Here is a 23,968-nt window from a genome sequence, read left to right on the forward strand (position 1 = left end):
TGTAATTTCCTTTTAAATGAAAAAAAAATTGCTATATAAATACAGTTTAATTACTTACCATAAGGTTTTCCTGACCTTTAAAAGTATTTGTTGAGGTTTTTTCTACCGGTGGATGGTATCAGGAGTAACAGCAATTGGAATAAGGGCAAAATGGCTCAGTACAATCAGACAATGTTAAAAGACTGAGGTATTAAAATTCACCCAACATGCCAGAATAAAAACACTGTGTTTTAGTAGATATCCGTTGTTGAAAAATGTACTGTGAAAAAGAAATCCCAATAATACTACCAGCATTTTCAGCTCAGTTTTATTTACTTTGTCCATGTCACTGCAAAAAAAAAAAAAAAAATCATGTTTACAAAGGAAGTATTGCCCCTTTAAAACTATCAACCAGTCCAAAGTTGATCTATAAAAGTGGTGCGACACAATAATACCAGGAGCATTCAGGTTACTGTGGTCTACACTGCAATAAAACAACAGAGTGTCAACAGGGTTAGTGAAGGTAACTCAGATTCAGCAACAAAGCTGCAGAAAAATTGCCCAGATTTGTAAAGGGAGCTGAAAAATATGTTGTTCTATTTCTACGGTATTTCTTTAAGGTCAGTCAAGTGTTTCTGTTTTTGCTTAAGTTCATCTTATTTGACTTTTTAATGATGACATTTGACAAACTGTACCTACATTTACTGCTAAATATGGTAGGAACATGGCCTTACATTACAATCTTAAAAGCAAATAATGCTGCCTTTTTCTGTGTGTTATTGTTACAGGGACACAGTCCAGTAAGCAAACTACTAGATTTATTGGTAAGAGAAACAAGTAGAGACAAATACTACAAAGCACCACTAGCTGAGCACAAAAATGTGCAGTATCTCAAACAATCCACGACTCCATTTAGGAGAAAGGGAGCTCTACTTTCAACACGTGTGCTGAAAGAAAGATCTAATATGGTGAGGCTGAGAACATTCCCAGAGGCACCTTTCAGGACGGGTTTTCCTCTTTTTTACATAAAGCTGTAAAAACGCATTTCGGAAACCAAATGTACACTTTCTGAGGGCCTATCTGTGCTGGATTATGCTCTGATTCCCCATGATGGCTTTAAAACTGAAGGACATTGTGATGGGAATAGGTAGTCATGTGCAATATTTTCAAGTGTTACCCTGATTTAAGTTTGACGTACACTTGATGAAGATACCAGAAACCAAATGGGACATTCACTCCGTCCAAGTGGAAAAAGTCCAGCTGAGTAAAACACTTCCATCATTAAGATACAAACTTCCTAAACGGCAGAAAAAGTGCTTTGGCACTGTACAAAGCTGACTTGATCGAAACATGATGTGAATGCAGACGGTTAACAGTTAAAACAGGCTGCTACCTCTATACCAGGAATGACTTGTGAGGTCCATCGGCTGTGCAGAGGACAGGACCATGACAGTGCAGTTCACTATAGCAGGAAGTCGAGACCGACACGAACTAATAAACTCTGGATGACAGTTACGCTGGATATACATTCTCTGACGAGTTCAGAGCTTTAGGACCCATGTCAAAATGAAACAAGGCATCAGTCATTAAAAGTTATAAAAATATATTGATAACATTTCCTTGTTGAAAGCAAAATAATATCCTTGATTAGGTTGTGGACAGAGCCTTTACGTCAAGGCAGGTACAGAGTTCAGGTTAAAAAGAAAAAGAAAAAGTGCTCTACAATCTAATGTCTTGAGCGTCCTCCCTCAAAGGCATGATGCTCCATGTGAGCTGAAAAAGTCAAAGAGATTCAGGGCGATTAAAAACCTTTGATCTGTTTGACATAAATAAAAAATCATTATATCTGCAGGACACAGTTAGACCTTGAACACAGAGAGACATTTCTGGATGAGGAAAAAAAAGTATACATCCATTCCAAGCCTGGAGAGAATTCATGGACTGGCAATTGAAAAACTTACACAGGTTTATGCTAATTACCTCCGCCAAGGAGGTTATGTGACACCCGGCGTGTGTGTGTGTGCGTCTGTCTGTCTGTTAGCAAGATAACTCAAAAACGCCTGGGCAGATTCACATGAAATTTTGAGGGGATGTAGACTATGGTAAGAGGAAGAGCTGATTTAATTTTGATGGCAATCCGGAAAGGACCCTGGATTCTGGATCACTTTGAATTTTTTAGTATGTTTTAGTATGTGGTCTAACATATGACAAAAACATCATAGGTTAGTATGTCGTCCAACAAATTGGAGCAAGGTGTCCAGATAGCTCAACTGGTTAAGCAGGTGATTCGTAAACAGAACCGTGTCAGAGACGCAGGTTTGATTCCAGCTCATGATCCTTTACTGCATGGGTTTCCTGTTTTCCTCTCTATCCTTGGCGGAGGTCTGCACTCTCTGAGTGCTTTTCTAGTTAGTTTTAGCAAACATTACATTAAATATTGCAATTCTGGCAGCAAATACTTAACAAGTAGTGACAAGATTAGCCGATGTGAATGAGCAGCAGGAATGAATGCATATGCACCATTTGTCTTGCTGCCTCTTCTGCAACGTCAATAAAGCCCTGATTAGCCCAAAGCCATCTGCACTCTTAAATCATCCTCTGGTATGCTTACATGTTCTGGTTCGGCCCTTCAAATGTACATTAGTCTGCCTTATATCACCAGAGATAATAGTTTCCTCCCTCTGTAAAGGTAAAAGACACATACCTGGAAAAAAATGGGTATACTTACACTTATAAAAAACAGCTTTAAAAGATATGTATGGGAGCAGCTCATAGACTTTTCCCAAGATATTTGCTTCGTTAGCGAGAGACGCATCTTTATTCCAGACTTGTACAACGTCTTCCCGATCGCGAACGCTAACACTGACACCGACAACCTCGTCATCTGGGAAACAAAAAGATGACAACAATCAATCAGTTTGCATCAAGACAACTATTCTTGGAAAGAAAGGTTTTAAAAAAAAAAAGTACCTGAAGCACAGTAATCTGCAAACTGTTCCCCAATGGTTGCAAGTAACAATTCTTTCCAAACTGCAGACTGAAATATAGAAAAGGTTAATTAGTAACTCAGCTACAATATTAAAGTAAAAGCAGATAAACAGAAAGCAGCACCTACAGTGCTTTCTTTTGGTATTTTCATCTTCCATACTCCTCCTTTTGCATTACTTTCTTCTTCCCTGTTGGGGTAAAAGATAAAGAAGAACAGAGGAAATAGTTCTACATTATATACTGATGGTCTCATTATAAAAACGTCGAGACTCAGGTTTTTATGGCATCAAACATGTTTATATTTACTTTAACAGCAACTACATGAGCTACACTTTTAATTTGTCCTCTGTTTGAGAAGGTGGTTAGAGACATAATCACAATGTTGACAATAATAATAACAGACTCACCACAGCGGCCTCCGTTCTCCACGCATTAAGTGATAGCTACATCTCAAAGGCAGGGCTGTGACTGGAGGGATGTTGTTATATACACTCCAGAACAACTGCAAACAGAAAGAAAAAGCCAAGTGGTGACAGCTATTCTCTGATCTGTACTGGATATGTGAGGCTGATACTGATATAGAAACATGGGAGCTTGAAAAAAAATCCATTAGCAGCAGATTTGAGAATACTTTGAACTGCTTTTATTTTGAATTTGGGAGCATGATGCATACTGGGAACAGCTGAAAAAGCATCCGTCATTGCTCTCTGCTGGACAAACTATGTAATAATGACACTGAAGACTAATTTAGTGTTTCTGTACAACAATTTCTTGTTGTTTATTGGTGAACTTACACACCAAAACGGATATATATTTTACACTTCACAAGTTAAAAATAATGTGCAATAACTACCTCGCTGTGCAATAACATAAACAGAACTCCACCACTATGTATTACACTGTATACTTACTTTTTATTTTCCTTAGAACATTTTATATTTTATGCCTATACTTCATCTACATATATCTACATTTTAGGACATCATTTTCTACATTTATCTATATTTTCTGTACTGCTTAAACATCTAAGACTTCGAATGGGAGCAACTACAGTTAGGACAATTCCACTGAACTAATTCATAAACATATTGAAAAGAGCTGGTTTGTGAGAGAAAGTTAGTATGGTGCAATACAGTGTTATGAATTCATTCAGTTTGCATTTGGTTTATTTACACAATGACTGCAACTAACAATCTTCAGCCATTATACACTGCCTGGCCCAAAAAACAAAACAAATAGCCACCTGGATTTAACTAAGCAAACAGATAAGAGCCTTCCATTGGATAATTACTGCAGCCATGAATACGTTTCAGCTGCAACAACTTATTTAACCCGAGCTGATGCATTGAGGAGCTTCTCATTTCTTCAACAACCATGGTATCCTGTGGTCATGGAAAGGATGTTAATCTGTCTCAGAAAAGTCAAAATATTGACCTGCAAGCAAAGAAAACAACTAAGGAGATTGCTCAAACTACTAAAACCAGGTTAAGAACCGTCCAAAGCATTATTAAAAACTGAAGGATAGCAGTGACCAATCATCTGTGAGGAACAAGCGTGGTCGGAACAAACTCTGATGATTGTAGATGACAGCAGAACTCCCGGCTATGTTTAATAGTGAAAGTAAGAGCATTTCCACACGCACAATACGTAGGGAAGGATCGGGACTAAACAGCTGTAGCTCTAAGAAGATCACTGATCAGCGAGGCTAAATGGAAAAAAGAAGGCTTCAGTTTGCTAGGTAGCATAAAGATTGGACTGTGGAGCACTGGAAGAAGGTCATGTGGTCTGATGAGTCCACATTTACCCTGCTCCAAAGTGATGGGGGCATCTGGGTAAGAAGAGAGGCAGATGAAGTGATGAAGTCATCATGGCTGGTGTCTACCAGCCTGTGGGGGTTAGGGTTATGATCTGGGGTTGGTCAGGTTCAGCAACGATATGTTGAATGAGGTCAGCTGACTACCTGAATATACTGAATGAGCAGGTCTTTCCTTCAATGGAGTTTTTCTTCCCTGATGACATGGACATGTTCCAAAATGACGATGCCAGGATTCATGGTGTTCACATTGTGAATGAGAGGATCAGGGAGCATGAGACATGATTTTCACACATGGATTGTCCTCCACAGAGTCCAGACCCACTGAGAATCTTTGGGATGTTGTGGAGAAGACTTTGTGCAGCGCTCTGACTCTCCCGACATCCATATAAGATCTTGGTGAAAAATTAATGCATCTCTGGACAGAACTAAATGCTGTGACATCGCAGAAACGATGTCAAAGCCAGTGAGAGCCATACTTAAAGCTAAAGGCAGTCCAACAAAATATTAGAATGTGCAACTTTTTGGGGGGCTGGGCAGTGTATATTAATGTATAGATTATTTTCTCACCTTATTTTTGTCCCAAAAAATTAAGAATATAGTGACTATGCACACTGTAATTTCCAAAGTAGATTCACTTTGCTTGTTTAATGCAAAATATTAAGTATAAGTGTCTAAAAATTTTGAGAACCAGCAAATATTTGGCAACTGAAACAATCAACTGTCAAAATAGTTGGAAGATATTATGTTTTGTTGCTAAATTTTTTTATTATTAGTCTTAATTGCTGCAGCTCTAAATCATAACACTTTAGCATAATCCATAATATTGGCAAAATGAATAAAAGTCACTTCCAATATGTGCCACCAAGCAATGCTTTTCAAAAAACTTTTGTATTTTTACACATACAACTCCAACATATAACCTGTATCAGATTTAGTCAGTTGGTGCATATTTCATGCTTTTATGCTCGATTCAAATAAACGGCATGTTTCCCTAGAACCATGTATTCTACTGTTGTTATTGCTCACTGTATTTTGTCTGCTTGGGTTTATTAAAACTGACACTAAAACCTTGTTTCCCCAATTTAAACACCACTGCAAAATGCTACTAACTTAGAACTGGCTGTTGTGTGATGTCCACACTGATGTTAAAATATCAGTCTGTTCATTTCGGAGCGAGTTGTGTTTTATATTTTAGTAAAGGTTGGAACAAAACTTATGCTTATTGTAGCCACATCACATCCCCATGAAAACAAGACAGTGGCTTTCCCTCCGTTTAGTACAAGCAGAACAGTGTATGTTAGACATGAACTCCTCAAATAACTGTTTGATAATCAACAAGAATTACAGATGCCAGAAAAAAGAAGAAAAAACAGCACTTCAAAACTGTTTAAATTTCACCAGAAAAAGCTGATGTAATATGGCATCAATAAACTTTTTCATGATGAAAGGCTTTTGGGGTTTTTTTCCCCACCAGTTGTGCATACTGTAGCTGCTTATTCCCTCGCATCACTGAAGCTTTCCTCAAACGACTCTGACTTTTAGCCAAGTCATGCGCTTGATCTTTTTGTTGCTAAGACGATGAAGCTCCTTAAGCTGACATCAAACCTCACCTGAACAGTTTGCACCGTGTAGATCTTCTTCAGATTGGATTCACATTCTGCAGCCGTCGTGCCCGGTAAAGACCTTGAAGGACGAGAGGAGACCGTTTTAACCCAAACTAGACAGAACACGGCAACAAGTGTGCAGCTAGCAGCACAGTTGTTACACTTTATACGATAAAAGACCCGAGATAACCTTTAAGAAGAACACGTTCCTGCATGAATAGACTATATGTTGAATGAAGTAATTTCATCACTGTTTTATCGGTATACAAGTTAAAGAGTTTGAAGCCTTTTGTCAATTTGACATTGCTCTTTTAAAGAATAATGATTACTAAACTATAAGTTCAGTTTTTGACAGCATTATGGATTAATAATTAATAGTTACATCTATTAAGTGCCACAAATTAGAGAAAAATGGCTATCATGAGTCTGAGGAACCCAATTTGATACTTTGTCTCCTATTGTCTGTAGAAGATCCAAATATGTTCTATTTAAAACAATATGAAACACAGAAATGCATCAAAATCTTATGTTTAAGCAGCTGGAACACTAGAAAGTGTCATTTGTGTTTGTAGCTGTTTGACTAATTGTGTAATTTGTTTCCCCAGTCTTTCTGGCTAGAAAAGTCTGGTTATTCTTTGGCTCTTTGAAAGTTTATTTCATTCATATGTCATTTATGAGATTTAGCAGATACATAGATGATAACTAATCAGGCTTCAGGGACATACAAACTTTGGAAATTTTTTTTTCAAGGCAAATAACAGAGCAAATGTTTTGAAAATTTTTTGCCTTCCTCTTTTGGAGTATCTTGATTCCTATCCATGTGCAGTTTTTGACAACATTATGAACTAAAGCGTAATTTAATCGAGTAATTACTTACTAATTAGATCTATTTAGTACTCAAAATTGGAGATAAATGGCTATAAAGAGTCTGAGTAACCCAATTTGACACTTTTATGTCTTCTATTGTCAGATGATCACTCGAAAATCCAAATATATTCAGTTTACAGCTATACGATACATAGTAAAGCATCAAAGTATTAGAATTAAGCAGTTGAAACTATGGAACACTTGTTATTCATGCTTGAGAAAACATTCACTAATGGATCGTCTTAAGTGACGCTCAAAATTTTGCAGTTGTTTGTCTGATGGGTTCATTTTTTCCTGTCTTTTTGAGTTATAAACTGCTTTAAATTTTATTCCTTTTATATGTGTCTTCTCAAATATAGCAGACACCCATAGGATGATGAATCTTGCTTCAGCTTCATACAAAGGTTTGGAAATCTTTGTTCCAGGGCAAATAATAAAACAATATGCAAAGTAGAAATGACAAGCTACAGTCCCATGACCTCATTGCTAAGTTGTAACGTTTAGGATTCATTTTAATCACAGCTAGTGAGCCTCTGGCATCAATGAAGGACTCTGGTTAGATAACAAAGGCTTCTAATAAAAGGTTACTGTGTCAGACTGGAACTACTTTTTGCAGAAATGGTACAAACTGTGTCAGTTTCACACCAAACCCCCTCAGGCTCCCTGCTGGGAAACATATTTAAAGTAGCTTCGTGGTTAAATAGCTAAAAACTGACTGCGTGTTTTGGTCCACAGCTTGTCTGAGTAAATAAAAGCAGTGTGAGTAAACAGAAGAAGGTCGTGTTAGTCGCAGACTCTTCTCCTGCTACATTTGGCTCCTGGAGGCCTTCGGAAAAGCCTTGAATGATATTTTTTTCCTCCATCGCTGCAGTTCGTCTCCGGGGCTCGAAACTGGAAAAGACAACGCGGAAGAAAGGTGGAAATATTACCTGTCCAGCCAAAACGTCCAAGGTGAGTGCAAAGGCAGCGTAGTCGTGTCGTCTTCTCGGTGTTTCTTTGTGATGTTTTCCAACTCTTTCTCGTCGATGTCTATGTTGTTTTCGGGGGAAACCGTCTGTCCGCTCAGGGCGCCTCTGTCCATCTGGACGTCCGTGTGACCCGCGGGAACCGCCATGACAGCAGCCGACGAGCTAAACCGTTCCGTGTTCTTTCCCTGTGCCAATCCTCTTTAGAAAATTACCCGGTTTGGCTTTTTCTCCACATACAGAAACACACTGCCGCTTTTCCGCCCACCAACCGCTGACGTCTCTGCGTCACCGGATAGAAACGTCGCCGTTGGTACACGTCACAGATCCGGAAACGTGAGAAGAGGGCTCACTCTGAGGGATTCTCAGCACCTGCAACACAAATCTGAAGCCCCCTGGAGAGCTGTCCACACACTCAGTACTGCAGTTACGGTGGGTACGGAAAGTATTCAGACCCCTTGGAATTTTTCGCTCTCTGTGTCATTGCAGCCATTTGCCAAAATCAAAAAAAGTTCATTTTATTTCTCATTAATGTACACTCAGCACCCCAGCTTGACAGAAAAAAACAGAAATGTAGAAATGTTTGCAAATTTATTCAAAAAGAGGGGCTGCATAGTGGAGTAAGTGGTTAGCACTTTCACCTTGCAGCAAGAAAATCTCGGTTCGAATCCCGTGGTGGGCCTGGGATCTTTCTGCATGGAGTTTGCATGTTCTCCCTGTGCATGCGTGGGTTTTCTCCTCCCACAGTCCAAAAATATGCTGAGGCTAATTGACTATTTTAAATTGACCGTAGGTGTGAATGTGAGTGTGATTGTTTGTGTGTATATGTAGCCCTGCGACAGACTGGCGACCTGCCCAGGGTGTCCCCTGCCAACTGGGATAGGCTCCAGCACCACCTGCGACCCTAGAGAGGATAAAGCGGTGTATAGAGAATGGATGGATATTAAAAAAGAAAAACTGAAATATCACATGGTCATAAGTAGAGTGCCTATATAATGAGAGTGGCGACAACTGGGGATTTGAAGCCATTTTGTTTCCATTCACTCAATATGGGACGCGCAGCGCGAGGTGCACATTCACGAAAACTATGGATTGTTTACTGATTTCAAGACATGTTTTGGACAAAATAATTTACTGGCTTGTTTTGTCTGGATGTCCAAGGTTGGATTGTGGCCGTTTTGTGGAATATTTTCATCTGTGACTAGTTTTGAGCCTTCAAAGGTGAGTTCTGCTGTTTACGTTATTTGCTGTTTATTGGACAAATGTGTTTATATTACCCGCTGTGGTAATCACATCTGAAAGTGGTTTATACCGGCGGATTCATGAGAATCTAAGCTTTCCATGGGTGTATAATGTTTCTATCATCGAGCTTGCAGCTTCGGTCAATTTAGTAAAATACGTTTTCCCGTCCGCCTGTACGGTGCTGCAGCTGTAAGCATATGGCTAACAGCATCCTCATGCTAACGGCGGCTAACAGCCCAGAAACAGGTGAACAACACGGAGCCTGTTCGGGTCATATGAGGCTGATAAGTGACTGCAGGTTGGACGGAAAACAGAAAATAGGAAACAGAAAACTGTCAGCTGTTCGTTGAATTGTAAATCATGTGAATGAACAGGGAGGCTGTTGTCGAAGCTCAGATGGGCCGCTGAAGTTTAACGGGGTAACCCGTTAAACTTCAGCGGCCCGTATTTCATGCATCTCCATGCATGAAAATGGTCAAAGTCAAAATAACCACAACTGCCTAAAATCACATCAAACTTTTCTATCTGTCATTCACTCATACATCGTAACATGAAAGTACATACATGGGACTAACCTGGCACAAAAGTCATGATGAAGTCGGTTTCCATCCCACTCTCTGGACTTTATTTTCCCATAGTTTCATTCTTTCACTACTCCTGGGAAATCTAAACATGTGGAATCCCTTCTCCGTTCGATTTGTGCACCCAAAGGCACAACAGCCCGTCATTTTTCAGGTATTTATGAAGCCAAAAAAGTCCTAGAATTACTCTCTGCGTTGTAAACAACGTTAACAGGCATAACCGGCGTTCATGAATAGGAAACAAAATAGCTCCGATAGATCACGTGACCAAAATTTTTTGGACCCGTCATGTCGCCACTCTCATTATATAGGCACTCTAGTCATAAGTATTCAGACCCTTTGCAGCGACATTCATATTTAACTCGCATGCTGTCCATTTCTTCTGATCCTCCTCGAGATGGTTCTGCTTCTTTATTGGAGTCCAGCTGTGTTTAATTAAACTGACTGGACTTGATTAGGAAAGGCACACACCTGTCTATATAAGACCTTACAGCTCACAGTGCATGTCAGAGCAAATGAGAATCACGAGGTTGAAGGAACTGCCCAAGGAGCTCAGAGACAGAATTGTGGCAAGGCACAGATCTGGCCAAGGTTACAAAAGAATTTCTGCAGCACTCAAGGTTCCTAAGAGCACAGTGGCCTCCATTATCCTCAAATGGAAGAAGTTTGGGACGACCACAACTCTTCCTAGACTTGGCCGTCCAGCCAAACTGAGCAATCGTGGGAGAAGAGCCTTGGTGAGAGAGGTAAAGAAGAACCCAAAGATCACTGTGGCTGAGCTCCAGAGATGCAGTCGGGAGATAGGAGAAAGTTCCACAAAGTCAACTATCACTGCAGCCCTCCACCAGTCGGGGCTTTATGGCAGAGTGGCCCGACGGAAGCCTCTCCTCAGTGCAAGACACATGAAAGCCCGCATAGTTTGCCAAAAAACACATGAAGGACTCCCAGACTATGAGAAATAAGATTCTCTGGTCTGATGAGACCAAGATTGAACTTTTTAGTATTAATTCTAAGCGGAATGTGTGGAGAAAACCAGGCACTGCTCATCACCTGTCCAATACAATCCCTACAGTGAAACATGGTGGTGGGAGCATCATGTTGTGGGGGTGTTTTTCAGCTGCAGGGACAGGACGACTGGTTGCAATTGAAGGAAGGATGAATGCGGCCAAGTACAGAGATATCCTGGAGGAAAACCTCTTCCAGAGTGCTCAGGACCTCAGACTGGGCCGAAGGTTCATCTTTCAACAGGACAATGACCCTAAGCACACAGCTAAAATAACAAAGGAGTGGCTTCAGAACAACTCTGTGACCGTTCTTGACTGGCCCAGCCAGAGCCCTGACCTAAACCCAATTGAGCATCTCTGGAGAGACCTCAAAATGGCTGTCCACCAACGTTCACCATCCAACCTGACAGAACTGGAGAGGATCTGCAAGGAAGAATGGCAGAGGATCCCCAAATCCAGGTGTGAAAAACTTGTTGCGTCATTCCCAAGAAGACTCACGGCTGTACTAGCTGAAAAGGGTGCTTCTACTCAATGCTGAGCACAGGGTCTGAATACTTATGACAACACGGTCTCACGGGGATTCGTGAAACTGTTACGTAAATTTTTTGTTTCTTTTTCGTGCGCACCAACACGATTTCGTCATGTTTTTCGTGCCGCTCACCACGAAATGTTTTTCGTGTTGCTCACAACGAAACCCGCTGTGGTAATCACAGCTGAAAGTGGTTTATACCAGCGGATTCATGACGATCTAAGCTGTCCATCGGCGTATACTGCTTGTGTGATCGCGTTTGCGGCCGCCGGCCGCCGGACATTCTTGAAATTCCTATGCAAATTGGGAAAAAAAAAAAAAAAAAAAAAAAAAAAAAAAAAAGGTAAGTGTACCACCGGGTTATGGTTATGGTTAGGGTTATGGTTAGGGACGATGTCATGCAAAATATAGCGTTGGATTCGCCATGGTTTTACATTAAAAATATAATACACACATTCGTTTGAAATACGTTCTGGGTGGCACGAAAAGTCCGCCGTTTAAAATACATTGGTGCGCATTTCGTGGTGAGCGGCATGAAAAACATGACGAAATCGTGTTGGTGCGCACGAAACCGAAACTAAAACTTACGTGACAGTTTCACGAATCCTCGTGAGATCGGGCTGCTTATGACCATGTGATATTTCAGTTTTTCTTTTTTAATAAATTTGCAAAAATTTCTACATTTCTGTTTTTCTCTGTCAAGATGGGGTGCTGAGTGTACATTAACGAGGAATAAAATGAACTTTTTTGATTTTGGCAAATGGCTGCAATGACACAGAGTGAAAAATTCCAAGGGGTCCGAATAGAGTTCGGGAATATGACGTCGCAAAGCATCTTGGGATTTGTGGTGGGCTTACTGGTGGCTTCCTTAAAACCTGCACAGTTTTACATGTTTTTAGCGTGCAAACTTTCTGGCCATCAGCAACAATGGGGCGCAGATGTTGTGTGGTGGGTTGTGACAGTAAGTCTCACCACTGGTCTGGGAGAAAAATGACCAACGGGCTAAAATTGTTTGGTTTTCCCGCTTGGAAAAGACACCAGGGGAACAACATCTCTGAAATGACAAAAAGACGCTGAATGGCTTGGATTGCTCCCATTAAACTAAAGTTCGGCAATATTCCCAAGAGGATGTTCGTTTGTTCCAGGCATTTCCATAAGGGTGAGTTGCCTTTTTATTCTTGTTTCTGCCTGTCAATCGTGATATCCTTAGCCCACTATGGTAGCTAAACATCTGTCAGTCCCTCTCGTTTGGTTGTCACTGGACCGGATTTTGTGCTCGTATGGATCTATCCCATCAATTAATCCTATTTTCTCCATATATCTTTGCTTCACTTCATTGTTCAGCTTTTCCGGGTAGATAATAGCGCATTTACCTTCATTTCAGTCCTTTTTTTTAAACGAAAACGATCTACTACACCAGATGATGCGGTTGTTTTCAGGCCACAAACACGGCGGGCGCATCCCATAATCCATCGCGGTATGATGTCCATTCCCGAACTCTATACTTTCCGTACCCACTGTATCTGAGGACACACCGACTCAGTGAACCTATAGAAGAGCTCTTTTAGGGGTGTGCCCCTCTTTAAACCCCAGAACAAGATGGCCTCTGCAGGAAGAAGCTCAGGTGAGGACTTCTTTAAACTTAATGTCTGTTTTTACACACAAAAAAATGCTTTCTTTAATCGGACAAGTAGACTAAAGTTTTAAACATTAACTGCATCACAATGTCTCTCTGAAGCTTGTGCTTGACGTCAGACTGTTGACTGCAAAACATATTCAGGTCTTTACACACAGTATCATGACAGAGAAGGTTGCCACAGCTACATGCATGCTATATGTAACAGTGTGTATATTATAAATGCAGCTGTAATACGTACTGTAAGTAACAAGAAAAAGCTTGCGATTTAAAATACAGCAGTGCGTCTGTATAAAAACCTGGGAGCATTATTGTACGTTTGGACAAACCAGGAAGTAGATAAGCTTTTGCCCCCAGAGTGAGACATCTTCTCATTTCACCATCTTCAGTCTGCAGCCTCTTTTTGCTGTTTTTTTTAGGACCCTTTGCTTAAAGAACTTTTCAAGCTTCAACAAGTCAGTTATTGCTGCGCTGCAATGTACAGACTCAAATTTCTGCAAGACTAATGTGCATATTATAAGGCCATTTGCTAAACTATCACATCTTCACTAAACTCAATGGTTAACCCTTTTGCTAGATCCTATCTTTAACCTGAGCTGCACTAAATCCAATGTAAATTTAGATTATTCTCTAATCTAAAACCAAACCTAGCGATTAAAGGTATGAAATGTACATATCACCTCTTCTAACTATCAACAACGATGCACAGTTAAACCCCAAAAATGTATTTATCTCCCCCCAGCCAAACCTGACCAGCCTCAACAGAAACAGCCATTAGATAGACTGAACCATATGATGAGTTTTATATGGATTAATGATATGTGGGATGTCTGCCTGCTGGAAAATACAAACTTAACTGCTTCATTTGGACTTTACTGTAAGAAGCATGTGTGGGGTCACAGGGTTGATGTTGAGTTGAGCGTTACTTCTCCTTACAAGCCAAATATTTATCCCCCCAGCAATTTTTTTTCTCATAAGTCTTCTATGTCTTATGCATACTGAAATCTGCATGTAGCTGGTTGCAGTCTTGTCACGTGACGACAACTGAAGTTTAGAGTACGCAAACCCTGCTGAGAGCAAGATTTGATTATTGAGAGACCCTGGACATGTTAATATGAGGTTTTCTATTTGATAATGAGTTTTCTTTATCCTGATGTGTCACCAGGTGGTGCTGTTTGAGACAACACAAAACCTATTTTTCCTCACATAGTTCTGTCAGGATTCAAAGCATCAGACTGTTTTCAAACCATCTGACATTTCTGTGAAATGTATCAAATATGACCTATGCTGTCAGAGCTAGTCTGTCTGTGTGTACCGTCTTATTTTGAATTGTAGCCATGTGTGTTGACTGTGGTTCAGTAAAATACAGAATGCTTCTTTTTATTCAGTCAAGCAGCCACTAAATACCTGAGACTGTCACTTTCTACTAAAACATACCCACATGAGCTACACTCTAAAAAATGTTTTGAGAGACCTGCTACCACCACTTCACTAAATGCATGGTTGCAAGATAAGAAAACACAAAATCATGTGTTCATTTATAGAAACCTTATAAGTGTTGAATTGAGTCGTGTTGACATAATAATGCTGGTATTCACACACTCAGATACAGTGTGTAACTTAAACTGAAATTTATGAGTTGATTGGTTCAAATCAAATGGGTGCAACTCAGTTAATTTGTCTTGACAATTCAATTCTTCTCCATCTTGAGCTCAGGATTATAAGTCCTTAAAAGTAGTGTTTATGCTGGTAATTATTAGGTAATTGGTCATTTAAATTCCATAAAATTGATTGTAGAGGAAAGACTAATTCCTGTAACACAGTGTAGTTTGTTGGTTGAACATAATTTAACTAAAAGTTGCCATAACTCAAAAAGATGGATTGATTTTTATGAGCCTAGACATTTATTTTTAGAGTGGATATTGACATGAATCATTGCTGTTGTGGTTAATTAGCTTTATTTAAGTGTGTGATCTAATTGCTCTGTTGCGTTGGAAGTAAAGCTGACTGTTTGATTGGGTGTCAAGATCCGTTCCTGGAGGGCCACTATCCTGCATGTTTTAGATGTTTCCCTCTTCCAACACACCTGATTCAAATGATCAGGCTCGTTATCAGGCTTCTGCTGAGCTTAATGATAAGCTGATCATTTGAATCAGGTGTGTTGGAGCAGGGAAACATCTAAAACATGCAGGATAGCGGCCCTCCAGGAACTGAGTTTGACACCCCTGGATTAAAGGGAGCCAGAGTCTAATTCAGTGAGCTGTAGTAAAAAAAAAGAAAAACACACATTCAAGCAATGTAAACCCTGGACTCTGTACATAAAGATTGGCCACATATGACCTTAAGAACTGAAATGGAAAATTTTTGCAACAAGTTATACTGAAAAGGGAAATGTTGGACCGACTTAAATTGACCGTTTCCATCGATGGCACAGAACTGCATTGAGTTTACATAAACACATTCTATTAGGGCCACAGATTTAAGTTAGATGCACTTAAATGAACAGTTTGCGTGACTGGAACTTAGTTTTAAGGAGAATCAACTTGAAGTTTTTGTTGTTGTTTTTTCAAATTATGCATTTGATGTAAAATGTGACACAGGATTTTGTCATTAGATCTGCTTTTCTCTTCTTTTCTCTACTCTGAAATCTTGCTGGATGAAAACATCAGTCAAGTAGAATATGTGGTTTACAGGAACAAGTAATTTTAGAGTGATAAAACCCAAACTGCCATCACTAAAGCAGAAAGATAAATGAGATTCATTCAAGGAAACTGTGCTTTATTCCAACTACAGCTCAAATAAGCTGTTTTTACAGTGTATGTGGCATTACATACAGAGACATGATGTCAGTGATTTCTAATAGGTTTTCTTGATTTTTTTTTTTAAATTTTATTTTATTTTTTTTTGCTTTTTATTACAGTTTCATTAAGTCATTTGAGTACAGTAGCCCAGGTTGGCTTACTGTATGACTCACTTTGAGTGCTGCTGTTTTAAGAAACCACACAATAAGAACATTTCCTTCGAGGTGAACTACAATCATAATCCTGACATCACATTGTTGTCAGGTTCTTCATTTACATCAGGTGTGTCAAACATGCGGCCCACGGGCCAAAAGCAGCCCACCAGAGGGTCTGATCTGGTCTGCAGGATGATTTTGTAAAGTGTAGAAATTCCAGAGAAGACATTAACTGCAGATTGTAAATTTGTAAAACTATAAATTTAAAAAGATTTCTAGACCATGACAAGTTGTTTTGATCATAAAGTAAAATGCTAGATTGCTCGTTGTTCTTTTGTCATTTTGTGTCTCATTTTTATAATATTCTGTCTTGTTTTTGTTGTTTTTTGTCTGACCTCTATTGTTTGTGTCACGTTTTGGTCGTTTTGTGTTTCCTGTATTTTGTCTCGCTTGTGTTATTGTCTCATTTTTGTGTTTTGCTGTATTCATTGTTTTGTGTATCGTTTTTGTCATTTAGTTTTACAATTTTGCCATTTTTTTTGTCTCGCTTGTCCATTTTTTTTGTCAATTTGTAACTTTTTTCTCTAATTTTTGTCATTTTTTGGTTTGTTTCATGTCGTTTGTCTCATTTTTTGTCATTTTGTTTCTCGCTTTTGTTGTTTGGGTGTCATTTTTGTAATATTTTGTCTTGTTTTTGTTATTTTTTGTCTTTTTTCAAGTAAAATGCTATATTGTTCAGTTCCAGATACCCGTGACTAAATGTTTTGTGCCTTTGTAGACACTCTGGGATGTGTAAGTTGTAATGTGTAAATAATAAACTGAGGCACACACGATATTGTTGAAATTGAACTTAATTTTTTTCAGAAAGTTCAGGTTGTTTATAATGTTTTGTAGAAAGATATAGTTCATTAAATGCAAACATTTTCAGAATGTACTTTTTTACACTGAAACAAAGGAAAAACATTGGAGTTGTCGTTATTTATCAGTTATGCTCTGATTTTACTGGTCCAGCACCACTTGAGCTCAAACTGGGCTGAATGTGGCCCCTGAACTAAAATGAGTTTGACTCCCCTGATAACACCATGATAACAGAATACAGAAAATATATGTGAATATCGAGAAATGGTGAGCTCTGTATACAAAAGAACACATAAAAGAGGCACAAACTTTGGATATTTGGAACATTCTGCAAAATCTTCTTCCAAATCCAGCAAAAAAAAAAAATCCTTGATATATTATTTATGTACTACTTACACCATTTACTCTTTTTGACAATACAAACAATCCATTGTGTTTGTGTGACTCTTGTGCTATTTGTAATCTACCTCAGAAATACTAGATAATGACCCACAGTCATGTATTTGTGACACATTTTTCTGATCCAATTTAGTTTAACGAGCTGCATGTCAAACGTTGCGCAAAGTCAGTCAAGGATATCTGTCTCTGTCTGTCAGTGTTTGCATCAGAGCCAGAGACAGGCTCCCTATAGATCGCAGCAGATGAGGCTGCTGGCTGATCCCAGGCCTGCTCCACTACATGCATGCAAGCGGACGTGCGTCGCATAGTGGAGACGCCGCTGCTCACATGCACCGACAGATTCGTCCTGACGCTCCCACCTCTGCGCGCCTCCGACCTCCGCTCCAGCTTTCGCAAACCGCATCGCGTTTTAGCGGCGCCTTAACGATTCCGTGGATGCGTAATTATTGCGCCATGCTGCCGCACAGCACCGTCTGCCGCTTTGTTCCTCAACGCGAACGGGAGACCTCCGCCATCGGTGCAAAGTGAGATGTGCTTTCCGAGCCGCCCGTCTGCTGAACGGATGCCTTCCGACATGGTGAATAAAGCCGAGCCGCCCTGCCTCGATTCAGCGGAGATCAGGAGAACAGACAGACGCGCTTTTTGCACCGGACACTTGTGAGATGAAGGACAAGAAGAAAAAACGAGATCTGAAATGATTTTTGTTTGCTTTTGGAGGGGATTACAGCACATCGGGATGGAGTAGGGTGGCTTTTTTTGTTGTTGTTTTTGTTTTCTGTTACAGGGGCGGCGGATCGTGTTGATTTTCCATTCAGACCTGGCAGGATACTAGCGCCCGTCGATGAATTGATGTGGGAATACGCGCTCCCTCGGCTGCATAGATGGCGAACACAAGCGAGTTTGGGGAGAGCAGCGCGTCCTTACAGAACTACGCGTCCACGGCCTCTGCGGTCAAGCTGGCCTCCCTGGGTCTGATCATGGGCATCAGCCTGCTGGGCAACGCGTGTCTGTCGCTGCTGCTGCTGAAGGACAGCTCCCTGCACAAGGCTCCCTACTATTTCCTGCTGGACCTGTGCCTGGCGGACGTGGTGCGCTCCGCCGTCTGCTTCCCCTTCGTGATGGCATCGATCGGCGGCGGCTCGTCGTGGCCGTACAGCGCGCTCAGCTGCAAGATCGTCGCCTTCATGTCGGTGCTCTTTTGCTTCCACGTCGCCTTCCTGCTCTTCTGCGTCAGCGTCACCCGGTACATGGCGATCGCCCACCACCGCTTCTACTCCAAGCGGATGAATCTGTGTACGTGCGTGGCGGTGATCTGCATGGTGTGGACGCTCTCCGTGGCCATGGCGTTCCCGCCGGTGTTCGACGTGGGCACCTACAAGTTCATCCGTGAGGAGGAGCAGTGCATCTTCGAGCACCGCTACGTGAAGGCGAACGACACGCTGGGCTTCATGCTCATGCTGGCCGTGATCGTGGGCACGACGCATGTGGTTTACATCAAGATGCTTTGCTTCGTCTACGACCACCGCAAGATGAAGCCGGCCCAGCTGGTCCCGGCCATCAGCCAGAACTGGACCTTCCACGGCCCCGGGGCCACCGGGCAGGCCGCCGCCAACTGGATCGCCGGCTTCGGACGCGGACCGACGCCGCCGACGCTGGTGGGCATCCGGCAGGCTTCTCACCCCGGCAACAGGAGGCTGCTGGTGCTGGACGAGTTTAAGATGGAGAAGCGCATCGGGAAGATGTACTACATGATCACGCTGACCTTCCTCATCCTGTGGGCTCCGTACATCAGCGCCTGCTATCTGAGGATATTCGTGCGCGGCTCCCCGGTGCCGCAGCTCTACCTGACCTCCGCGGTGTGGATGAGCTTCGCCCAGGCTGGAGCGAACCCCATCATCAGCTTCCTGTTCAACAAGGAGCTCCGCATGAGACTGAGAGCCTGTTTCCCCTGCTGCCTGGGAACACAGACTCCCATGGAGCCATACTGTGTCATCTGAACCGCAGTGGCCCTGAAAAATACTGCCAAAGACTAATTTACATCTTAATCCAGAATGTACACAGAGAGCTCCCATACATGTTTGTACAGAGGGGTTGTTGTGCCATAAAGGGATCATCTGTCAAAAGGGGATTGCAGTCTGTTGGAGCAGATATCATTTGGTCACCAATCCAGTTGTTTTTACTAGATGAAATATCACAAAACAGACTTATTTCACTCCAATAATGCAGTTTTACTGTTGCCAATTTGTGAGTGTCGCCCCAACATTTGACAGATCTCGTTCCTGAGGCTACATTTTAGGGATGAAAGCTGAAAAGATCATTGCAAAAAAGACCATTTCTTCATTTCTTATATTAAAAAGCATCAAGAAATCAAGTTAGCTGCAGTCTGAAAATGACGCACCATGGACTAAACATTGGGGGGAAAACTCTATAGTATTGCACAGAACACATCCTAAATGAGGTCTGATTTCAATGTAAACTTTAAAAAAGCTTCACAAAAGACAAGACTTTTGCTTTGGTCACAGACAGAAAATTGGGTATCTGAATGTTATGAATCAGAATTAAGAGTCAAAGTGTGCCAAGTTCTACAGTGAAGTCCAACATTTATTGTGGAAAATTTCCAGTGAGTTAAATGAGTAAGACTTGATTCATATAAAAGCAGCGGTCTACTTACAGAAAACTGCACAAAACAGCTTCATCTTGAATCAGTTTTTGGCAGACGATTGCTTTTTGGCACAACGGGTGGACCAACCTCAGTTTACTTGCATTTTTATTTGTGGCAAAAGATTCAACCACAGCTTTTACTGTGATGTAAATTCATGTTTTTATCATCTGAATCAGAAGCTATGAGGCATATCATGGTAGGCAATGAAGCATAAAGTGATATTTTCATAAAAATGTCATATTTGAGGTTTTCTGCCACACCAGCAAGGCATCAGGACCAAGACACCTTTTAATTTCTGCCTCTGCATGTACTTCAGATGGCGTTCATTCCAATTATAGGTCATAGCACATGTTATGTCCTACCTTTGGAGACTTTATACGCCCCAATCTAAGCCTCATGACTATTTCATCCTTTTTTAATGGTCCACTATACTGTATTTTACATGAATGTCACTTTGGCTATTTGTTTGTATATTTTAAAATTCTATTCCAACATTTGAGGTTGTTTACCCACAGAAACGCTGCAGAACTATTTTATCAGCCGACTGGACTTTACCTGTGACATATTGAATCATTTGGATACCACAGTTGAGATACCCAGATCTCAGTATATTTTTAATGAAGGTAATGTCACATTTGTAAATATTGTAAAGACTCCCACCTCACCCCCTCCCCCTCTCTGCTTTTTTTAACCAGATATGTTGTATATTTCATAATCTCTTTAGAATTCTACGTGTTGGACAAAGTGTTAAAACTCACTTTCAAAGTATTTTGCAAAAAAATTCTTATTCTTGTTCATGGGTTGTGTTGAGAAATGGGCGGAGTCACATTCCCTGCAGGGTACATTGCAGATGGCACTCTTTTTCTTGGGATGTGGACGCTGGGACTCTAAAAATTGTGAACAATTTGGTGCTTTGGAAAAGGATGTTTGCATTGTTTGTATTTCTTAGCAAATAAATAAGAAATGGATGATAAGTTGTTTGGACTCTATCATCTGTTTTTAACAAGATGTCATGGTTTGACCTAGTTCTGTTCTCGACGGGATCTACGATTCAGATACTGAACATTCTGCTCAGTATTTTGAATATGTTTGAATTTTTGTGTATTTTTGAGTGTTTTATATCTCCTATAGTGCCTGACAGCCTCTAAGTATGACTGTTAGCATGTTGCATTCATCTGCAAAAGACTCGCACACATTTAAACGTTTTCCAGTTGAGGAAGCTAAGTGTTGCAGCCTTATTTGAACAAACTGGCTGCTAAATGAGTGAATGCCTGAGTGCATTTCTTTCTATTCTGTAACGTAATGATTCTGAAGTCTGCTTCTGGGGTCTTTAAGGGGTTAAACAGCAAACTAGCATTGCATTTCCAGACTGTTGGGAGACTAACAAGATTTTTGTTTTCAAAAAGTGAAAAGGTGAAACAGTAGAGGCTGAATTAGCATAAATGTGTAACTCTGATGTGGGCGATAGTCCCAAATCCAACATTTACCAACATGCAGCTGAATAGAATTTGTCATTAGACACTCTGCCTCCTAAATGCCCACTTCTTTTAAACCCCACACTTCCCGTTTGTAAAGTTCAAACCTATGCCAAGATAATGCTAAATATGTCAGTGGCCTTTAAACAACCACAGGGGGTCTGCATTCTACAGGCTAAAGACTCAATTTAATTCATATTTTGCTATATTTAGATACATAAAAGAAATCATTTCAAGGGGATTTAATGTCTCCAGTAGAAAATAATTCCTGGTATTATGAAGAGGGATTTAAAACTGCTTTTAGACCTTCATAATGGTAAATGAAATCTGAAGGAAATATAACTGATAACGGCTGAATGAAAAAATAAAATTAGCTATGGGCTGCTGACCGCTTGACGGGGTTATTGTGGGATTTGCAAATGTACATGGAGAGATGAGAAACTGTACCTCAGTGCATGCCTTTGTACTCAGATTTGTGTGTGTGTGTGTACAAGGAATTGCAAATGTGTTTGCTAATCTGCGACTGTAAAAGAATAAGCAATGTATGCATTCAAAAAGCTGAATGTAAATGCTCTTTTATGAGTGAAAACTGTAAATATTGTGCTTTAAAAGCTGGAAAAACGGATATTTCTTCATTTCCACGTGAGATGGGGCTCTCTTTTTGCATGTAATTTGAACTCAGGCTCGGGTCGACATTAAAAACTCCAATTGCTAAGAGTTTGAACTCAAAAAGACATTTATGTGCCGCTTTTGGAATGCGTGAGTTCAAATCGTATTCATGTAATCAGATTTGTGCTCACCGTCAAAGACTCGTTCACGCAACCTCAAATCTGAGCATATATGAGATACAACTCTCCACATATATTTGCAAAACTCATTGCAACAATAATAATCCCGTAGCCTCTCCCTGTGTATGACTGTGAAGGTTAAAATGGAGATAATTAAAAGAAACTTTGGCCCGACACCAAACCTGACATTTACCACCAATTTACCTGTCACTGAATAATCCTCTGTCAAACTAATTACAGCCGGTGGGAACATTATGTCAGTGTCATGTCACATCTTCAGTGTTTGGCAAGCACAGAGCACTACAACTACAATAGAACTGCTTTTAGATGCTTAGTTTTAAGGTTACAGATCTGATTTTCCCTTTAAAGCCTCATAGTTATGGTCCTAAACAGAACACGTATTAAACAAACACATCTGTTTCAATAGGCTGCTTGCATCGCACCTGCTTTTTAATCGAACTCAATCAAACTCTGAATCCTCTCCTCCCTCCCTAAGCCCGAAGCAGGCTATTGATTCAGTAATTGCTGTTGCATTAATTGACATTGGCCTTGATTATACCAAACGGCAGCTTTTAAACACTGAGCGATACTCTCAGTACACAGTTTAGTCACTGTGCTTTAGTGAAATGTTTCTGTTCTGGTCCCTTCTGTCACTCTGGTCTGCCGTACAACACCGAGTTCCTCCCCAACGCGCTGCCTGCCTTCAGTGCATCCATAACCATTAGAATCACGACATGTCTGCTTGATCCTGACGGCTGGCTGAGCTCTGCTGCCGGCGTGCAGAGGTCTCACTGTCTAATGTCCACGGTTCTCTCAGCTGCAGGAAGATCCTCACCTGCACGTGCTCTCGTGCGATGCAAATGCAGGTTGGGTATTTTTGGTACATCGTGTTGTCTTCAGGGCACGCAGGCTCGGCTGTGATGCAGGAGAAATGGGACTCTATTCCCTGGGATTTTCCTGCTGGCTTTGTTATTGAGCTCTTTTTAACCACTGAGCATCAGTAAGGACCTCTGTCCTCCTCACTGGCTTTTACTAAAATATAATTTGGACAGCTGGATATGGATTTTTTTATTTGTTTGTTTTCGAGTGGCATTATCTAAAGATGTTAGGCTTAACTGTGTGGTGAAACATTCTGCATTGTGTGCGGCTTTACATTCTATGAAATTATCAAATTTTAGTTCCTCTGTCACTGTTGAACTCACAATGGACAGTTTTGTTAAAAAAAAAAAAAAGGACCAAGGTTGATGTAGCAGAACCAGAAATATCTTCTTTTTTCAAGCATTCTTCCTTCTTGTGAAACCCTGGTGCCTACATTACCCATAATGCAACTCTAACGTATCCTAATCTGAAGTTGAGTTGAGAAGTCAGCTCCAGAGATCTACTGAGGTAACTTTTTTTTCTTCACTATTTTCATTTTCAGACTAGTCTTCAGGATAATTGAAATGATTCAGGTGACATCCATTGAAGCAATTTGTGTTCTATATTATCTATCATATAATAACTGCAGAATATCTCCACAAATGTCCATTGCAATTTCTGAGAGGCCAAAGACAAGTCAAAAACCAAAACGATGTCACCTCAGGGTCTTCATACTTACTTGTTGTGAAGTTTTCAATCGT

At 40.6% G+C, this 23,968-nt stretch overlaps 2 protein-coding genes and 1 long non-coding RNA gene across 4 annotated transcripts in view; 2 read left to right on the plus strand and 1 right to left on the minus strand.

Moving 5' to 3' along the window:
• Window positions 1-291: 291 nt before the first annotated feature.
• Window positions 292-8,506, minus strand: LOC110945287 (eukaryotic translation initiation factor 4E type 3). Its single transcript, XM_022186907.2, has 7 exons — window positions 8,184-8,506; window positions 6,394-6,466; window positions 3,375-3,469; window positions 3,095-3,155; window positions 2,950-3,016; window positions 2,708-2,863; window positions 292-1,752 (listed from the first exon to the last, which is right to left on the minus strand). The coding sequence occupies exons 1-7, from the start codon at window positions 8,366-8,368 to the stop codon at window positions 1,706-1,708; spliced, it is 684 nt and encodes a 227-aa protein (XP_022042599.1). The 5' UTR covers window positions 8,369-8,506; the 3' UTR covers window positions 292-1,705.
• A 3,854-nt stretch (window positions 8,507-12,360) lies between these two features.
• Window positions 12,361-23,968, plus strand: part of LOC127534075 (uncharacterized) — a 54,128-nt gene continuing 42,520 nt past the window's right edge. For both annotated transcript variants that reach the window (XR_007942025.1, XR_007942026.1), the window contains exon 1: window positions 12,361-13,199. This is a non-coding gene — a long non-coding RNA (uncharacterized LOC127534075). The remainder of the gene's footprint in view (window positions 13,200-23,968) is intronic.
• On the plus strand, window positions 17,649-21,094 carry gpr27 (G protein-coupled receptor 27). Its single transcript, XM_022186808.2, has one exon. It carries the CDS (start codon window positions 18,306-18,308, stop codon window positions 19,419-19,421), a length of 1,116 nt encoding a protein of 371 aa, XP_022042500.1. The 5' UTR covers window positions 17,649-18,305; the 3' UTR covers window positions 19,422-21,094.

This window comes from Acanthochromis polyacanthus, chromosome 5 (assembly GCF_021347895.1).
Source record: "Acanthochromis polyacanthus isolate Apoly-LR-REF ecotype Palm Island chromosome 5, KAUST_Apoly_ChrSc, whole genome shotgun sequence".
In the NCBI taxonomy this organism is placed as follows: domain Eukaryota; kingdom Metazoa; phylum Chordata; class Actinopteri; family Pomacentridae; genus Acanthochromis; species Acanthochromis polyacanthus.